We start from the raw sequence: 17,159 nt of genomic DNA, 5'->3' as shown, positions 1-17,159 counted from the left end.
AGGATGCTTGTGCAGTTTATAGAAGGATGGTCACTGGGTGACATTTGAGAAGACACTTGAAGGAGGAGGAAACAAGCCACAAAGGTATTAGGGGAAGCCTGTTCCAGGCAGAGAGAATAGTACGTGTGGCCTAAGGATACACTGAATGAGATGGGAGCCCATGAAGGGTTCTGAGCAGGAGAATAACATGATCTGACTTAGATATTAAAGGAACCACCCTGGCTACACTGGTGAGAATAGAATGTATGGGGCAAGGGCCAAAGGAAGGAGATCAGATAGAAGCCCTCCAGAGCAATACGGGATAGAGATGCCAGTGGCTCATCAGTCCTGACTGGGGAGATTTAGTTCTGTACTGGCTTTAGGGAATCTTTAATCCCGTTTTCTAGTTTGCAATCCATTCTAGTGGTGTAGAGCTCTATTGGGAAATTCTTCTTGTATCATGCAAACACTCCTATCGCAGTTGCCAACCTATGTCCTCATCTTTCTGCTCCCAATGAAACTCATACATATTTGAGCCTTTCCTTTAAATGGACCTTAATACATTTTTCACATGTCCTGGTGCAATGACTTGAAATCCTCCAGCCCTTTCTTATTTCACTTCTCTAGGGAAGCTGTTATAGAGGAGATTGAGCATTGGATTGGGAACCAGAGGCAGATAGATTGATCTTGTTCTGCAACTGATGTGTGGTGTGACCCTGGACAAATCACATGATCTTCTTGGGCCTGTGTAATAGGCACAAGTAAATCTCGTAGACTCTTAGAAGGGAGAGATTTTAGAGGCCTAGTACTTTAATTGTGTCCTTTTACAGATGAGACCCACTTTCATAGTCTAACAGTTAGATAATAGTAGATCCAGAGAATCAAAAATAGACCAAAGTGGTTTTTGATTGTTGTAAGAAGGCCTTCTTTGAGAGCCCATAAGGGCAGAACTGAAGCTTGACCTCGGTCCTCAGCCTTCAGTCCAGTAAATTTTACATTTTTTTGATTCCTTTTACCCTATGTCACTATCTAATGACATACATCTAATTATCTTTGGGCCCGTTTGCAGACCCTTTCTGTTTGTCCATGTCTCCTTAAAATTATGGACGTATTTGACCAACCAAAAAATAACACTCATATTTTTAAAATGAATAATTCAAAATAATAACAGCATGAGTAGGAGACACTTTACAGGCAATTAGCAAATGACTCATGCACAGAACTAGTTATATGGGTGACTTGGATGGGTTTGCTGCATGTTTAAGGCACAAGAAAATATTTTAATTTCATCCATTTGCCTGGTGGTATTTTCGATGGTTAAAAGCATGGGTTCTGGAACTCTCAATTTGCTGTTCTGACACCTTGGAAAATTCACTTAAAAACTTTGAGCCTGTTTATGTATCTATAAAATGGGAATTAAATTTATTTCATTAGATTGTTGTAAAGATTAAATCCTTTAGCTGAATGCCTGACCCATAGTGGATAGTCAATATGATTGCTAGTATTGTTATTGTAGTTGTTGTTATTAGGTATATATTTTATTAAGCATAATAATTATGACTATCATGGGTTACTTTAGTTCACTTTTATCTTTTACAAAGCATTTTCATATATATTTCATCCTAGGATCCTTTGAGGCAGGTACGGCAAGTAGCACTTTTATCTCTATTTTTTTGAAGAAGAAAAAGATTAGCCCTGAGCTAACTACTGCCACCAGTCCTCCTCTTTTTGCTGAGGAAGACTGGCCCTGAGCTAGCATCCGTGCCCATCTTCCTCTGCTTTATATGTGGGATGCCTAGCCACAGCATGGCTTGCCCAGCGGGGCCATGTCCGCACCTGGGATCCGAACCGGCGAACCCTGGGTGGCTGAAGTGGAACGTGTGCACTTAACCGCTGCACCACCAGGCCTGCCCCATCTCTGTTTTTCGAGTGAAGAGACAGAGAAGCAGAAAAGCTCTCAGTGGCTTGCCAAAGATACACAACTCATGAGTGACAAAGTTTGGCCTAAAACATTCCGGTCCCCTGGGTCCACATCCAGGTTATTATTTTTCTCGGTTTTAAACTTCATTTTGATTCTTGAGCCATAGTCACTTGAATAAAAGCTCATTATTATTAGCCTTATGCTGCTAGGTTGTGTTTGTCATTGACTCATCTACTAAATGCACAGATGACTGAAATGTTTGGACACAGTACTATAGGCACTGTCATATTCTCCTTTTTTCTGTTGAGTGAGGTTTTTCCATTTTACTTTTCTCTCTCCTTTTCAAAAACTAATGATGAAAAGTGCTTGCAATCTTGTCATCTCATCTGTCAGCAGAATTTACCAACTTGCTGTAATTATTCTGCAGTACATTCCAGAAGAGTGAGGAATGACCAGAGATTATTGTCTTTGTCTACAATGAAAATACAACCAGTTATTTGAACTGGGTTCTGTCCACCCCACCCCTGCTTTAGTTAATAAAGTATGGGAACAAAACCTCTTTCTTCTTTCTTTCTTTTAATATTCCTGTGAAAGAAAATCGAACATCTGTAGATGACTGAGTGAATATTAATAAGGTTGATGATGACAGAAATGGAAAACAAGGAGGATATGCCAAAGCTTGGAAAATTACTAGGCATAATGTGATATTGGCATGAAGGACCCCATTTTATGCCTGTCTGACCGATCTCAAGGCTTCATCAATAACCACACCTGATTAATTACACTGAGGTGGCCAAAGAAACCAGCGGAATAAAAATGTGTCCTTTTGGATGGAGAATGGGCAACTGCATCATCAGTACTGCTCAGGGTCTCTTCCTTCCTTTTGAAAGACAGAGCACTGGGAGGTGGTGCTACTATGTGCCAAAAGGCAGTTTGTGGGTGACCATCACCTTTCAAGATAATGACAGTTGGCCTGAAAATCTCACACTAATGCACTGTCTTCCCTTCCTGTACCATCCTTGCCACCTCCTGAGTTCATCCTCTTATAATTAACAGAACATGATGGTTTAGAGTACGTGCTTCAAACTTCGTGACTTAGAAACCCTTGAACAAGGTATAATGTCTCATATGTCAGTTTCCCTAACTGTAAAATGGAGAAAATAGTGTCTACATCATAGGACTGTTAAGAAAACTGCATGAGTTAGTGCATATAAAGCACTTAGAGAAAACAGTGATAGGTACATGGAAAGCACATAATGCATGCGATCTATTATTATTGTCATTAAAGATGGGGAGGGTGTTTTATTTCTGGGTTTATGGATTCATTCATATATTTTCCCCAATACTGACGTTACATATTGGACGGGATCGTCATCTAACTCTACTCACTTTGAATCCTTTCCATAGCTCCACTTCTTGCCAAATTTATAATGTGAAAAAACAACAACAACAAAACAACTTATAAAGAGCAATATGTTTGGAGTCAGACACATTTGGGTGTTTGTGTCTAAATTATGGTTCTGTTATTAACTAGTTCAGGGACTTTTAGGCACCTTGCTTAGCTTCTTAGAATCTTAGTTTTCTCATCTCCAGATGGAGATGAGAACTCTCTATCACTCAAAACATAGTAGCCACATCAAATCAAACACGTATGTGTATAATGGATTTTGTTGGGATTGGGGATCACCATTAGATGGTTCAACAGCCAGGGGACACAACATGAGCACAGACACCATGGTTCTACTTGAAGTCCCCAAGCCTATTTCATTGTGCTGGTCTGAGTTAATTATGTATGAAAAGAGTACTTTCATACATTATTATGTATGAAAGAAGTACGTAATCCTCAGTGGTATGTAGTAATTGGTGGCTTCACTCTAAAACATTTTGAATGAATTCATTTCAAAATCCTAAGCAATAATGACAGTGAACATTTAAACAATACCTGTTATGTGCCAGATACTCTACAAAGAGTACATTACTCAGTCTTCATCATAATCATATAGATAGCTACTGTTATCAACACCAATTCACAGAGTTGGAAACCAAAGCTAAGAGAGTATTTTGCCCACGGTCACACAAGGGTTCACATTCAGGCAGTCTTGACTCTAGAACCTATAGTTGTAGCCTGTATACTATATAGCTTACTGACTACATCAGATACTTCATTTGGTCTAGCCATTGGCCTGAAGATGATCAATCCTTTCTGTTTATTGAGACTATAAGAGAGATGTGATGGAGCAAAAGAGGCATTATAGAAGAAGAAGAGGTTTAACTTTTGTTGTTGATGGTAACTTTTTACCTTATAATAGATTTCTACGGGTGGAAATAACACACAAATATAACTTTTCTTAAAATTAGAAAGCATGTTATGTCAAGAGTTAAAATTAGACTTGCTACACCTACAGGAGGAAGTAATAAACAAAATGTATTTTTTTAAAAAAGATAAATTAGGGCAGCTTGATTTTTCTGACTGCATTCTAGCCAAACTCTCCCACATAATCCCTTACATGTAACCCCCTACAAGCTCTCTTTCCTGGGGGCTACTTATCCTTTGTAGTGAGGGAGTATATGGATGGGGTGAAGGTTATCAATTTAAAATATGCTGATTTGTCTCTTTGTATCTTTAGACCCCAGAAGAACTAGAGGACGATTCTGACTTTGAGCAGGAAGATTATGACGTGCGCAGCCGGACAAGTGTTCAAACTGAGGATGACCAGCTTATCGCAGGGCAGAGCGCACGGGTGAGTGCACACCCAGGACCTTGGTTTGTTGCACAGGGGCTGCGTTCACCAAATTGGTTTGAGAGAGAGAATTTCTGATTTCTAGGGACTAGGAACCCCAGAGATTCATAGCACAGAAACCTGTGCTTTCATCTGGGGTTGTTTTCAGCAGTTCACATTTTATGCAATGAAAATAGCCACCACTGCTTCTGATTCCTTCTAACTCCATTATCTCTCCATCACTCAAAATATAGCAGCTACATCAAAGCAAACACTTTTGTGTAGAGTGGATTTTGCTGGGGTTGGGGATCATGATTAGATGGTTCAATAACCAGGGACACAGGAATGCTCAGATCTTGCATGGCACAGATACCATGATTCTGCTTGAAGTCTCCAAGTTTGTTAATAACACAAGAGGCAAGACACATGAAAATTAATTAGAGTACTACTTTGTTACTGGCCCAGCTGTTGTTGCTCTATACTCTGGCCTATGGTCTCCGATAAACAAGACCACATCTTTTGAAATTGGTTCAAGGCCATCAGAGTAGAGAGAGGACTTTTTTCTCCTTGATACCTACCTACAGCCAGGGCAGCAGCCCTAGATCTGTCTGCCATGTGATAGAAAAAGAAATTATAGAGACATACTAGAAGTATGCCACTTTAAGGCATAAAGCAGGAAGCAACAGAAAGATCACTGCTCTGGCTGACATTTGAACATTCCTGAACATTTTGTGACGCTGTCTACCAAAGCAAGTGTTCCAAAGAGGATCCTGGACTCTGACTAATCCAATTAGCCATATCTCTTTGAGGGTAGGTGCAGGTAATCAAGGCCGGGCCGGTGGTGGAAGATAAAATTCTTGGGGATTGCAAAAGAGGGTGAGATTCTCTTCCCTTTAAAGGCTCAGTTTCCATAGAGTAGAAACAATCAAATTATAGTATAATTCAGAGTTAGACATTCTAACTCTCGATGTTAAGTTTTACTTAAGAAAAGATAATGAATAGGAAGTATGAGATTGAGAAAGAGGTAGTAATTTAGGATAGGGATTAAGAAACTCCAGAAAGCTCACACTATTTTAGGAATTGTGAAAGAAGAGTAGGAAATAGTCAATCAGAGGTTAAAATAAAGAGGACTCAAAGAAGACTAAGGCTTTTGTTGAGTCAAGAGTGTCTTTGTACTTAAAGCCCAATTTCTCTTTTGTATTTTGTGTCCTAATAGTCTCATCTAACAATCAAATGACCCAGAAGATGGACATGTAGATGGGAGGTAAAATGTGAGGGTAAAAGCCAGAAAACTAAAGATGTACTGGCTTTGATTTGAGACAGACCTGATTTCTAATTGCAAAGGGTAGAGTGAGGACCATGCTTCCTTACATGCTGCTTAATTTCTCTGAGCTTTGGTCCTATTATCTGTAAAATGTGAATAATAGACTTACTTGATAGAATTCTTTTGAGGTTTTAATTAGTATTTGTAAAATAATGAACACAATACTTGACATACATTAAGTGCTCAATAAAGGATGACTCTGAAAATTGTCATCCTTTAGAAGAGAAATCTCTTCTAATCACAGGCTGGTGACAGCTGAAAAGTACACAAAAGAGTATGAAGCACTATACTTTGAAAATCCCTTGTGGACTCTATTTAGTCTCCCCCAGAATGTTGAAAATTGGGAAATTCATTAAGCTGAGAGAGTCTTTTGAGCCTGTGTTGGCATAACACTAAACTAATTCATCAACCAAGTGAATTTGTCTTTAAATTTAAGTAAAACCAGCATTTTTATGTCAATGACAAAGGGCAAGTTTGAGTAATTCATCCAAACATTAATCAATTCAAAATCAATTTGATTGACTGATTGCAACTCAGTATTGATACAGCCCACTATCCATTGACTTGTTTTCTCAAAGACCAACGCATATTGTACAACCCTTATCTTGCTTTATAATTACCATCTTGTCAAAATGGCATGATTAGTCCCACTTTTTACAAGGAAGAATACAGTCTCATTGTACTTCTATTTCATGCATCTTACCTCAGACACCATGTCAATTATGATGAATGGAAACAAAAGTCAGACAGCACCTGTCTACATCATCTTTTATTTCTTCACCCGATAGGTGAAAAGACAATAGTCTTTTTTGAAAGTTTTTTCTGCATGAATTATGAAAATGGTCCAGGATAGTAAAAAGAAAATACTCCTATAATCTAGCACTTGCTGACTTGTCTTTGAGATCCATCATGTGGTCTGTGTGATCAACTTGCAGAAGACAGGATTAGTTATTGAGTCAGCCTATTTTAGCCTGTAATTACATGATGACAAATCAGAGACATAGAATTATGACTTTAAGTTGGAAATAAGAGGCTGCGTTGAATTGCTGAGATGACAGATGGTCGAACTTTTGACCATAAAACTGTGTTAACTTGGTCAAAATTGTGAAGGAGGCAGAAGTTGTCTTTGACGGAGACTGTTGCTCTTTCTAGCAGCCAGTCCTCCCCTGTCAATGGGCCTTATTTTGTGCTCTCATTCAGACAAATTCTTCCTCTCTGAACAGGGTAAATTCATCTGAAAGGAGGTTAAGGTGGGAGAAAAGCTTTTAGTACCTATTCCAACATTGCTTTCAAATTCTGAAATTAGAGTGTTTATTTCTTTTATGTGTCCTTGCCTGCTGCTTCCCTACAACATTTTATGAGAGCGATTGAGAGAGAATGAGAATGATCATACCCTGATCTGATAAAACATAGACACGATCAGACCCTTTGATCCTAGACATGACATCTTATAAACTCTTTTCAGTGACATCTCTTGGGCACTTAACCTTGGTGATAGAATATATTATTTGGAGTCACACAGACCTGATTTTAAATATGGGCTTGGCCAAGCTGTGTGATTTGGGGGCAATTTTCTTAACCTCTCCTTCCCTCATTTCCTTGTATATGTATATAGTATCCTACCTCATAATGTCATTAGGAGAACTGCATGATAAAATGTATCACAAAACTTGTCACATAATGTTAAGTTGATGAAGATGATGATGATGTTACCTGTAGCATGAGGTAGTCATTTATTAGAAAGCTGGCCAAATAATTTAATCGAAAGAGCTGGACAATTTAGGCAATCATGAAAGTTTTTACTTGAATTAATGGGATAATTTTCCAATTCACTTCACAGCCTGAGACTAGTAAAAGTCAAAGGACCTACTCCTTAACTACTTATATTTATTATCCTTCTTTAAAACCAAGTGAGTAGAACTGGCCACATTGAGTTTTAGTTCTTTTAATCATTATTTATAGACATCCATGTACTTGAAGCCTTAATGTTAGACTCTTGCTCTACATTTAAGAAACTAACACTTGTCCATTTGGAGGCCCATAGAGTTCAAAAGTCATTTTTCTCTTTGAGATTGGAAAAGCAATTATATCAAAAGCTCCTTGAGATTTAGGTTGAAGAAAAGATTATGGAATGAGAGGTTGCTGGTTTGTATCAGTGATTTGCACTTTCATTTAAATTTATAATTTATAACATTAATTGAAAAAGTTGAATTTATAACATTAATTGAAAAAGATGGTTGGCTGTTCAGAGGAAAGGCTGGGAGCCTGGGGTGAGAGGGTAGGAAACTTTGTGGATTCAGGTCTCTGACACCACCAATATGGGGCCGCAGATCAACCAGATTAACAATCTGGAGAACCCTGCTTGTCTCCTGTGAATACAAGAACAGAAACTCAACCGGCCCCAGGTGATTATATCACACAAACATAAAAGCTGATTTTTTTCCCTTTTTCCTTGACCATGAAAATAATTTTTTTCATGTTCCCTTGGTTTGAGGGAATGAACAATTGCATGTTATGTATTTTGTATTCAACTTGATTTCAATGTAGCTAGCCTCTAAGTTTTTTTTCTAGCTAGAACAGCTTTAATGTGTTAACATTTCAAACTGCTGAGTTACATTGATAAGAACTAATTAAAACTCATGTGTTGAATTTTAATTTGATTAACTTGCAAATTTCGCAGTTTGTGATCTACTGTTTATAGATAACCTTTTTTTAAATTCCAGTTTCAGAAAAGGTCAATTATGAATTTTTAAAAGCCAAGAGCATTTTAAAAATATTTAGGAAAAGACTCGGCTCATTGATAGCTACATAAGCAGAAGCAGATGTAATGACACTTGCACCCAAGTCACACACCATTAAGTGCATTATGCGGATCGAGAACCCCTAGAGTCAAAGTAACATCTTCCTTTGCAAATCTGCTTTGAAGGGGCCAGTTTTTCTTTAGAATTGTGCCCTTAGAAAATATTTGTCAGTTCTGGTAACTTCTCTCGAATTTTGTTGATGCAGTCAGTGGAAAAATGTTTAAGCAGTCAATCAAAAGATATTTATTGAGCTTCTACTCTGTGCAGGATGCTGAGGCCTCTACCCTAAGTAAGCTCAGAGAGATGTCAGAAGTAGGGCATTAGAAAGAATTAGAGAGTAGAGCAAGGCAGATAATATTCAATTGCTGAATTGTACAATTGAAACTCAAGCGATATAGTTGACAGAGAAGTGTATACCTTTTAATCCTTTTGGAGCAATGAGAGCGTCATTGCTTTTCATTTGAGGATTGACTGCAGAGTCTGGAGGTCTACTGGGTAGTTTTACAGATTCTTTTATAGAGACGCACCTAGTGAATTCTTTAAATCATGCTGGTTAGGACTTGTGAGGTCTAAGTAAAGCATGATTATCAATTTTGTATGAGGAGGACAAATTAATCTAGGACAGCATTAGATCATCAGACCGGGATGCTGCAGGAAAAAAAGTGCATATTTAACTTCTGCAAATTCAAACCCATCCCAATTACGTTGGAATAGCGCCTTGTTATTAGTACAATATTGCATAAGTGAGTTTCTAACAAACTCTTCTATATATTAACCACATTTATAGATACAGTTTTTAAAACTACTTTAAAATATTTTTCAAAATATAGTATTTTAAATACTTTAACTATAGTATTTGTACCAGTCTGACTTTTTAAATATGTACTGTAATTTGTGTATACACACACACACATCATACACACGATACTCACGTACTATCTATACAAAGTCACACACATGCATGCATGGAAGTTAGTAGACATGGCTGTCTGTTAGTAAGAGGTGGCATCCGGACAGCTGCTAGTCCAAGGATACATCAGACAAAGATACCCTTACTCTGGACAGATGAAGCCTCATGTCTAGGATGCTCAGTCTGTTAGACAGCACTTGTGACTTCAGTGACACTTGCCCCACTTTGCTGAGACCATTGTGCAGTGTCCAACCTGCATGGGCATGCGTGGTGATGCAGTTGTGCGCAGTCGTTAAGTACAGTGTTAGCTGACCTGGATTTCAGTTCTATTCCTACAGTTTTTTAGTTATGTAACATTGGGAATTTAATTAATTTCTCTGAGCCTTGGTGTCATCATTAATAGAATAGGGGTAATAATAGTGTTAATCATTATGTAGAATGATTAAGTAGATTAAGTTTTGGGCTTATATAAGCCTCTTAGCACAGTGCCTGGTATACATGTCTGTGCTCAAGGAATCATGTCAATCTTCTAGTCACATTGAATCCAGGCCCATACCTTCTCTTTGATGGCAACTAAGTAATAAGCTAGAGAAGTACCTGGAAAGGAAAACTAATATAGAAATGATGCTAATGTAATGCTAACAATAATCCCATACATGCTCACTTTAATTTTTTCCGACAAAACACTTAATATGTTTATTATTTCATTTGCTGTCTACCGTAACATTTTGAGGTAATTGTTTATTGTTCTTATATCTGAAGTTGTTATGGTTGTGATCTAGTAGCATTGAGGACTTAACCCAAGTTTGTGACAGAGCCCAGTTGAGCCCAGTTTTTCTGAGCTTATGTCCACTGAAATTTCTATTAGACATCAGCTACCTCTCTTTCAACAATTCACTTACATTGGGAGGATCTTTACAATTTAGGAAGCAGTTTTTTTGTGTTATTTTACTTATGCTTTGTGAAAGCTATAGGTCCCCCAAATCATTCTCCTTTGGTCTCTCTTGTGGAGAATACGTGTATCCCAGAACCAGAGGGGATACTAGCGCTGACATACTTTCCACCTGCTCCTTTCTGTGAAGCAGCTTGCACATGGTTCTGTGAGGATGCAATGAGGTGAGGTCAGACATTTCACTCAGGTCCTGCTACATAAATGGCTTTTAACAAACTCAGTTGATTCTCTTTATTCACAGTACTTATGTTCCATAAAGTCACCATGAACTCTTAGTTAGTGACTACTGGATCATTGCTCCTAGAGGAAAGATAGGGTGAGGCTCCTGAGAGCTGCTAGTCTCAACATTTTCTTCAACCAGTCCATACATAAACTTGTTTACTGAGTGTTTTTATTTAGATATCTTGTTTTACAGTTTTGATTCATTAACATTGAACTCATGGCCAAGAGCACTATACCTCGGGCTGAATGAAGCTTATCTAATACATGCATTTTCTCCATAAAGCACATCACAGCCTTCTTGTGCTTAGGGACATTAGATGGGACTTCAGCACTATGCTTGGGGGCCATGTTAAACAGCAAAATCACCAACGAAAAGTACAAAGATGTGGAAAATAAGTCACTAAACAGACCACAGAAAGGGTACTTATTTATAGTATAGTATGAATGTTGAAACAAAAGGACAGAGAATCTCTTGTTCAGTCTCATCTGGAAACATGCATATCATGTGACTGAAATTTTTTGCAGCTTTGTGCATGTCTGTGAATGACAGTGAAAGTACCACAAGTATTAATTTTGGGGTTACAAATAAATTTTAGTGAATAGGCAAATTTTCAAATAAAGAATCCATGAATAATGAGAAAAGAGTGTAGTTCTTTTCTACACCTCCTTACCTAGCAACTATTGAAAATCAACCTTTGCTTCCTAATCCTATTTTTTATCCCATAACAACTTCGCCGCCTACATACTCATAGGCTCTATGGGGAGCTGTGGTCATCCCAGGATTTCCACAGAGGAGGTGGGGGAGGGCCAGCAATAGGTATGCCATCCCTGAAATGCCCTGCATAGGGGATTTTTGTGTAGCATCTAACCCTGGACTCCTTCATTAACACTCACAGAAAGTGGCCCGAACCCACCCCTCCCCAACTTAGATACTCAGATATTGTTTAAATTCTTCTCCTTCCCAGCAACAGAAGGACTTTTTTCTTTTTTTCCTTCTCTGAACAGATTTCAGTGTTGAAAGAGGTGCATTCTTTCATCTGGTAAATGTTTCCCGAGACCAAATATAAAAATTGTCAAGAATAGATTCTTTTGAACAAACATATGTCATCAAAGCAACAGAGAAGTTCTGTTACTGTCAATGTGCATGTACCTTTGGATCCCTATATTTTTGCATGTGGGGTGGAGACAGGGAATTTGGGGACCTTACCAGTCTGTACTTTTCCCTTCCCGGAGATTGCATAAAACGTACTTTCCAGAATGGTGGAGCAGCCTATAACCCTTCTCAGGGTCTGGCTTTGCCCTTAACTGGAGGCAGAGTCAACCTACTGTCTATACTTCCTTTGTCTCATCATTAGTCATACTTTTTCTGTAACCCACGCAGGCCATCATGGCACAACTACCACAGGAGGAGAAGGCAAAAATAGCTGAGCAGGTGGAGATATTCCACCAAGAGAAAAGCAAGCTGGATGCTGAAGTGGCTAAATGGGACGACAGCGGCAATGATATAATTGTGCTGGCCAAGCAGATGTGTATGATCATGATGGAAATGACAGACTTCACAAGGTGAGGCCCGGAGACAAGAAGATGAAGGTTTTCTCATTAAACCCAGAAATGTAACAGTGTATATTAGCATGTGAAAGCCTGATGAAAAACTAAAATACTATATCAAAGCAAGGTAGTGGTATTATAAAATTTCCATGTTTAAGTCAAAAGGATCTGGACCTAATTCTTAGCAGATAGGTCTTTTTGGTCAAGGAGAACAGATTCATCTTTGTAATTATTATTGTTTTAGTTATCTGTCCTAAGTCAGTCATAAAATCAAACCCCTGGGGTTTAGGTAGCTCAATTTTGGTCTGTGCTATTTTGCAATGTGTTTAAATATTGTTCTGAAGGTAACGTGAACGATTTGTTAGTATCCCTTTGGATCAACTATATGTCTATACGTAATGTGTGTGTGCATGTGTACATATAATATGCTTTAATGCCAGCTCATGACCTAGCATTAATTTCAGATTATGTTTTATCCTTACATAAAAAGAATCAAGTTCAACAATCTGATTCCGTAAGTTTGAGAGGGAAATTAAAAATTGTTTAAGTTTTATTTCCTTTTGCTGGGAGCAGTGCTTTTAATAAATCAAGAGACCAATCAGAATTTTGTTAGGAGCCTTTTTCCGCCAGGGGTCATTGCTGTTTCTGTCATTGCATTTTTAGTCTCCTCTTTAAAGGGAGGTGACATTTCAGCCCTTCCTAACACACAAAGGGCAAACCAAAGGACAGCAAAGCTCAATGAAAAGATCCCTGGATTTTGAGTCTGTATCCCAGGTGATTTTGGACCAGTCTCTTACTGTCTTTATTTATTTGCAAAATAGGGAAATCATACTTTTCTTACCAACTTCACAGGAGGGTTTTAAAATCTAAAAAGATAATGCAATTGTCATACGAATGTAAGCTATCACTTTACTGTAGATTTTCTGGGAAACACACACACATAGATATACATGAGTAAAGATGTTTTAATCATTCAACATGGTATTTGTCATTAAAACTATGTAAGATATGTGGTAATGTCAAAACATCACCATATGGGTGACAACTTTTTTAATGATTATCGAATGCTTCTAATAGGAAAAGGCTACAATTGATTACAGGTTACAATATGGAACATCTCTGCCTTATCTCCCTTACCCTTTGCCTCTGGCCAATATGGACTGATGACATTGCTTGGCCCTTCCTCCAAATATTTTTAAATTGTTTTTGACTTCAGCCGAATAACTTTAGTGTTATGAGGGTGATCTTTGAGAATTTCAAATGTGATTGTATTCATTAGAAGTTCAAATTTGTACATTTGGTTAGTCTTTGTTAGCTTCACAGATTTATTTCACACATACACAATAATAGTAGGAAAAAACAATCTAAGTCATTATTTAAGTCTGAATTTCCTACAGATCAGACTATCATGGCAGTCTCAGTCATTGCTTTTCAAGGCCTGTGATAACTTAATTTGCTTGCTTTCAACATTGTGTTAGTACTTTATCTGATGGATATTATGCAATCCATTAATAACATCCCTTAAAAAAATAATCTCATTAGTTTAAAGTGAATAATGAATCTAGTCATGTTGCTAGTTTAGATCAGAACATTTTATAATGCTCCAGATTATATATAACTGTGGTCAAGGAAGAGAGATAAGTTTGAGGAGGTCTTGTTAGATGATATTAAACAAGACAGACTTTCTATTAGTCAAAGTATAGTTTTAAAAGTGAAAAGAAGACCACTTCAATTTCCTAAGGATTTTGTATAATCATTTTCTGCTGATTTGAATAATGAAATGTCTAGAATGCTACTGGTTATCATTTTTCCCACTGCCTGTTGAGTAGTTTTGTGCCCCTTTGTGAGGGCAAAGAGAGGAGTACAGTAATTAATGACCAGAGAAACAGAAGAGGGTGTGAATTGGAAATGGAACACAGGAAGCTAAGGTTTTATGCTGCCTCCATCCATAGAGCCTCTTCCTTTGCAAACAGGTAACCGACTTGAGCCTTTCTTTGTGGCCTCTCCCCTGAGTTCACTGCACTTGACCACGTGCATTACTATTATCGCCCTTGCATTTTCCATTTCAAGGAGGAATAATTTCAGCTCTATGCCTCTAATGACTCTTATGTACTATTTTCTCTTATTTAAAGGAAAGGATATAGCTGATTAGGAATTGAAATGACTACTCTTCTCAAATAATGTTTAAAGGGCATGTGGGTGCAAAAAATAACCTTGAATTTATTATCTTGTTGTTTTACTCTTATCAGTAGCTAATTCATTAATTTGATTCACTAATCTCAATGATATCCACTCAATTATTATTAAAATTGGAGAGGTTCTGCCTCATTATTTGTGTAATAACTTCTTCATGGAGGATAAAACTGATTATGCCTCATGTCTTTTTCCTCTTCAGTTCTTGAATTCCATCTCATGGGCAATGGTGGAAGCACTCTCCTGCATAGGGTGAATCCATACCTCTCATGTCATCTTCAGAAAGAAATATTATGTGCTAGTCTTGTGTCTCAATAACAAAAGATGTGCAGATGGCGGCAGCTCAGGAAGAAACCGAAGTTTAATTGTATATCAAGGGACAAAGCTGTCTTTTGAGATCAATCAATCATAAGTTCTGATTTTAAAAGGAACAGAGTTCAGGCTAAGAAAAAACACATCAGGGTACAATCAACACTGAGCACTTAACTCAAAAATCATGTAATCACTCCAGTCTTCCCAAACTTCATTCCTCGCTCACTTCAGACACTTGGTACCTCAGCCCAGGTATCGCTTGATTGATCTTTCAGTTCCAATTCTTGACTCTCGTCAGTTCGTTCCATGCCACATCTGGCCGTTAAAGAGCAATCATCCAGATCCCTTTGCACCAAAACTTTCATTAGCTCCTCTTTTCACAGAATAAAATTCAAATCTTTAGTTTGCTATCTTAAGGCCTACCTTTATTGACCCTTAGACTCCTTTCTCAATTTTGTACATATCTGTACTTCAAATTCAAGGCTGTAATACAAATGTTACTTCCTTGAATAGTTCAACTCATGGTCCTGCAGTCTCACTTGACTCCTCAATAATCACCATATTCACTCAATGTTTCTACTGTGCTCTCTTCATGTTGCTTCAGCTGATTGGTGAAAGAGATATTTCCCAAGAATGTTTTATGCAACCCTGGTTCTGAAAAGTGGCTTCTATGACTCAAAACATTTGCAAATAGACTCCTTACGTACTATATCCTATTATTGGAGAGTCACATTATATACTGACAAGTTAGAAGTATTGAGAAAGCCATAGCAAATAAACCTTTTTAATTTGCATTAACTCAGAACCTAAGAATTCTGGGTACTGAGTACATTAACTCAGAGCGTACTCACTCATTGATTTTTCACATTAACACCTATTACCTTTTCATGAAATAAATATGAATTAGTTGGTAAACTGTAGATAGTGGTGTTGTAGTAACAGTTTTCTAAGACTCTCTTTTTGGAGTGACCACTTCCTGGGAATGCTTCCAAATATTGACCCTTGTATAAGAATCCCTATTATCAAAAGACAGAAGCTTACATGAATATACATGGTAGAGCCAATTCTATGGCTTGATGTTCTTTCTAGGAAACTAAAAGCATGTTCCATATGTAACAGTATGGTAGTTTCTGTCTTTAAGGTCACAATATTCCTCAAAAGACCTTCTAAAAGTGCCACAAATAGAGAATCTGGTCCAAGGTCAGGCACAGAAAGGGTGTAAACCATCATTTTGAGACTGAGAGCTACAGCCGCTGGGGCAGGTCCCTTTGGCACCATTGCCTTCCATTGATAGGAAGACTCAAACTTCTGATCTTCTCTTTTCTGGACCTGATATATATATATATGTTTCTTCCTGTTGGCCATTTGTTTCTTGTTTCCGTGTGCACTTCATGTTTTTCAGATGACTGTGGCTCCTTTAGACCTGTGCTGTCCAATACGGTAGCCGCTAGCCACCTGTGTCTATTTAAATTGATTGTATCTTGTTGTGTAAAAATATATACAATAAAATTGACCACTTTAACAATTTTTAAGTGTACAGTTCTGTGGCATTAAGTACATTCACATCGCTGTGCAACCATAACCACCATCCATCTCTAGAAATCTTTTATCTTCCCCAACAGAAACTCTGTACCATTCAATGCTAACTCCTCATTCTCTTCTCCCCTCAGCCCCTGGCAACCACCATCCTCCTTTCCATCTCTATGAATTTAATTACTCTGAGAATCTCATATAAGTGGGAACATTCACTGTTTGGTTTTTTGTGACTGGCTTATTTCACTTAGCATGATATTCTCAAAGTTCATCTGTGTTGTAGCTTGTGTCAAACTTTCATTCCTTTTTAAGGCTAAGTAATATTTCATTGTACGTATATAGCATATTTTGTTTATCCATTCATCCATTGTTGGATGCTTGGACTGATTCTACCTTTTGGCTATTATGAGTAATGCTGCTATAAACATGGGTGTACAAATGTTTCTTTGGGACTCTAATTCTTTAGGGTATATACGCAGAAGTGGAATTGCTAGGTCATATGGTAATTATAAGTTTAATTTTTTGAGGAACGACTGTACTGTTTTACATAGCAGCTGTGCTGTTTTACATTCCCATCAACAGTGCACAAAGGTTCCAACTTCTTCACATCCTCAGCAACACTTCTTATTTCCTGGTTTTTTTTGTTTTTAAATTTTAGTTTGTTTGTATAGTAACCACCTTAATGAGTATGAGTCATTGTGGTTTTGATTTGCATTTCCCTAGTGATTAGTGATGTTGAACATC

General features: G+C 37.7%; 1 protein-coding gene across 10 annotated transcripts in view; it reads left to right on the top strand.

The window, feature by feature from the left end:
* CTNNA2 (catenin alpha 2) overlaps positions 1–17,159 on the top strand; it is a 1,085,794-nt gene that overhangs the window by 1,020,167 nt on the left and 48,468 nt on the right. For all 10 annotated transcript variants that reach the window (XM_001499457.6, XM_070236225.1, XM_005599873.4 and 7 more), the window contains 2 exons: positions 4,528–4,641; positions 12,211–12,392. In XM_001499457.6, the coding sequence (XP_001499507.1) occupies positions 4,528–4,641; positions 12,211–12,392 (296 nt within the window). The remainder of the gene's footprint in view (positions 1–4,527; positions 4,642–12,210; positions 12,393–17,159) is intronic.

Source organism: Equus caballus, chromosome 15, assembly GCF_041296265.1.
Source record: "Equus caballus isolate H_3958 breed thoroughbred chromosome 15, TB-T2T, whole genome shotgun sequence".
Taxonomy (NCBI): domain Eukaryota; kingdom Metazoa; phylum Chordata; class Mammalia; order Perissodactyla; family Equidae; genus Equus; species Equus caballus.
Note: the sequence above shows the minus strand (reverse complement) of the source record. Positions and strands in the feature narration are given on the sequence as shown.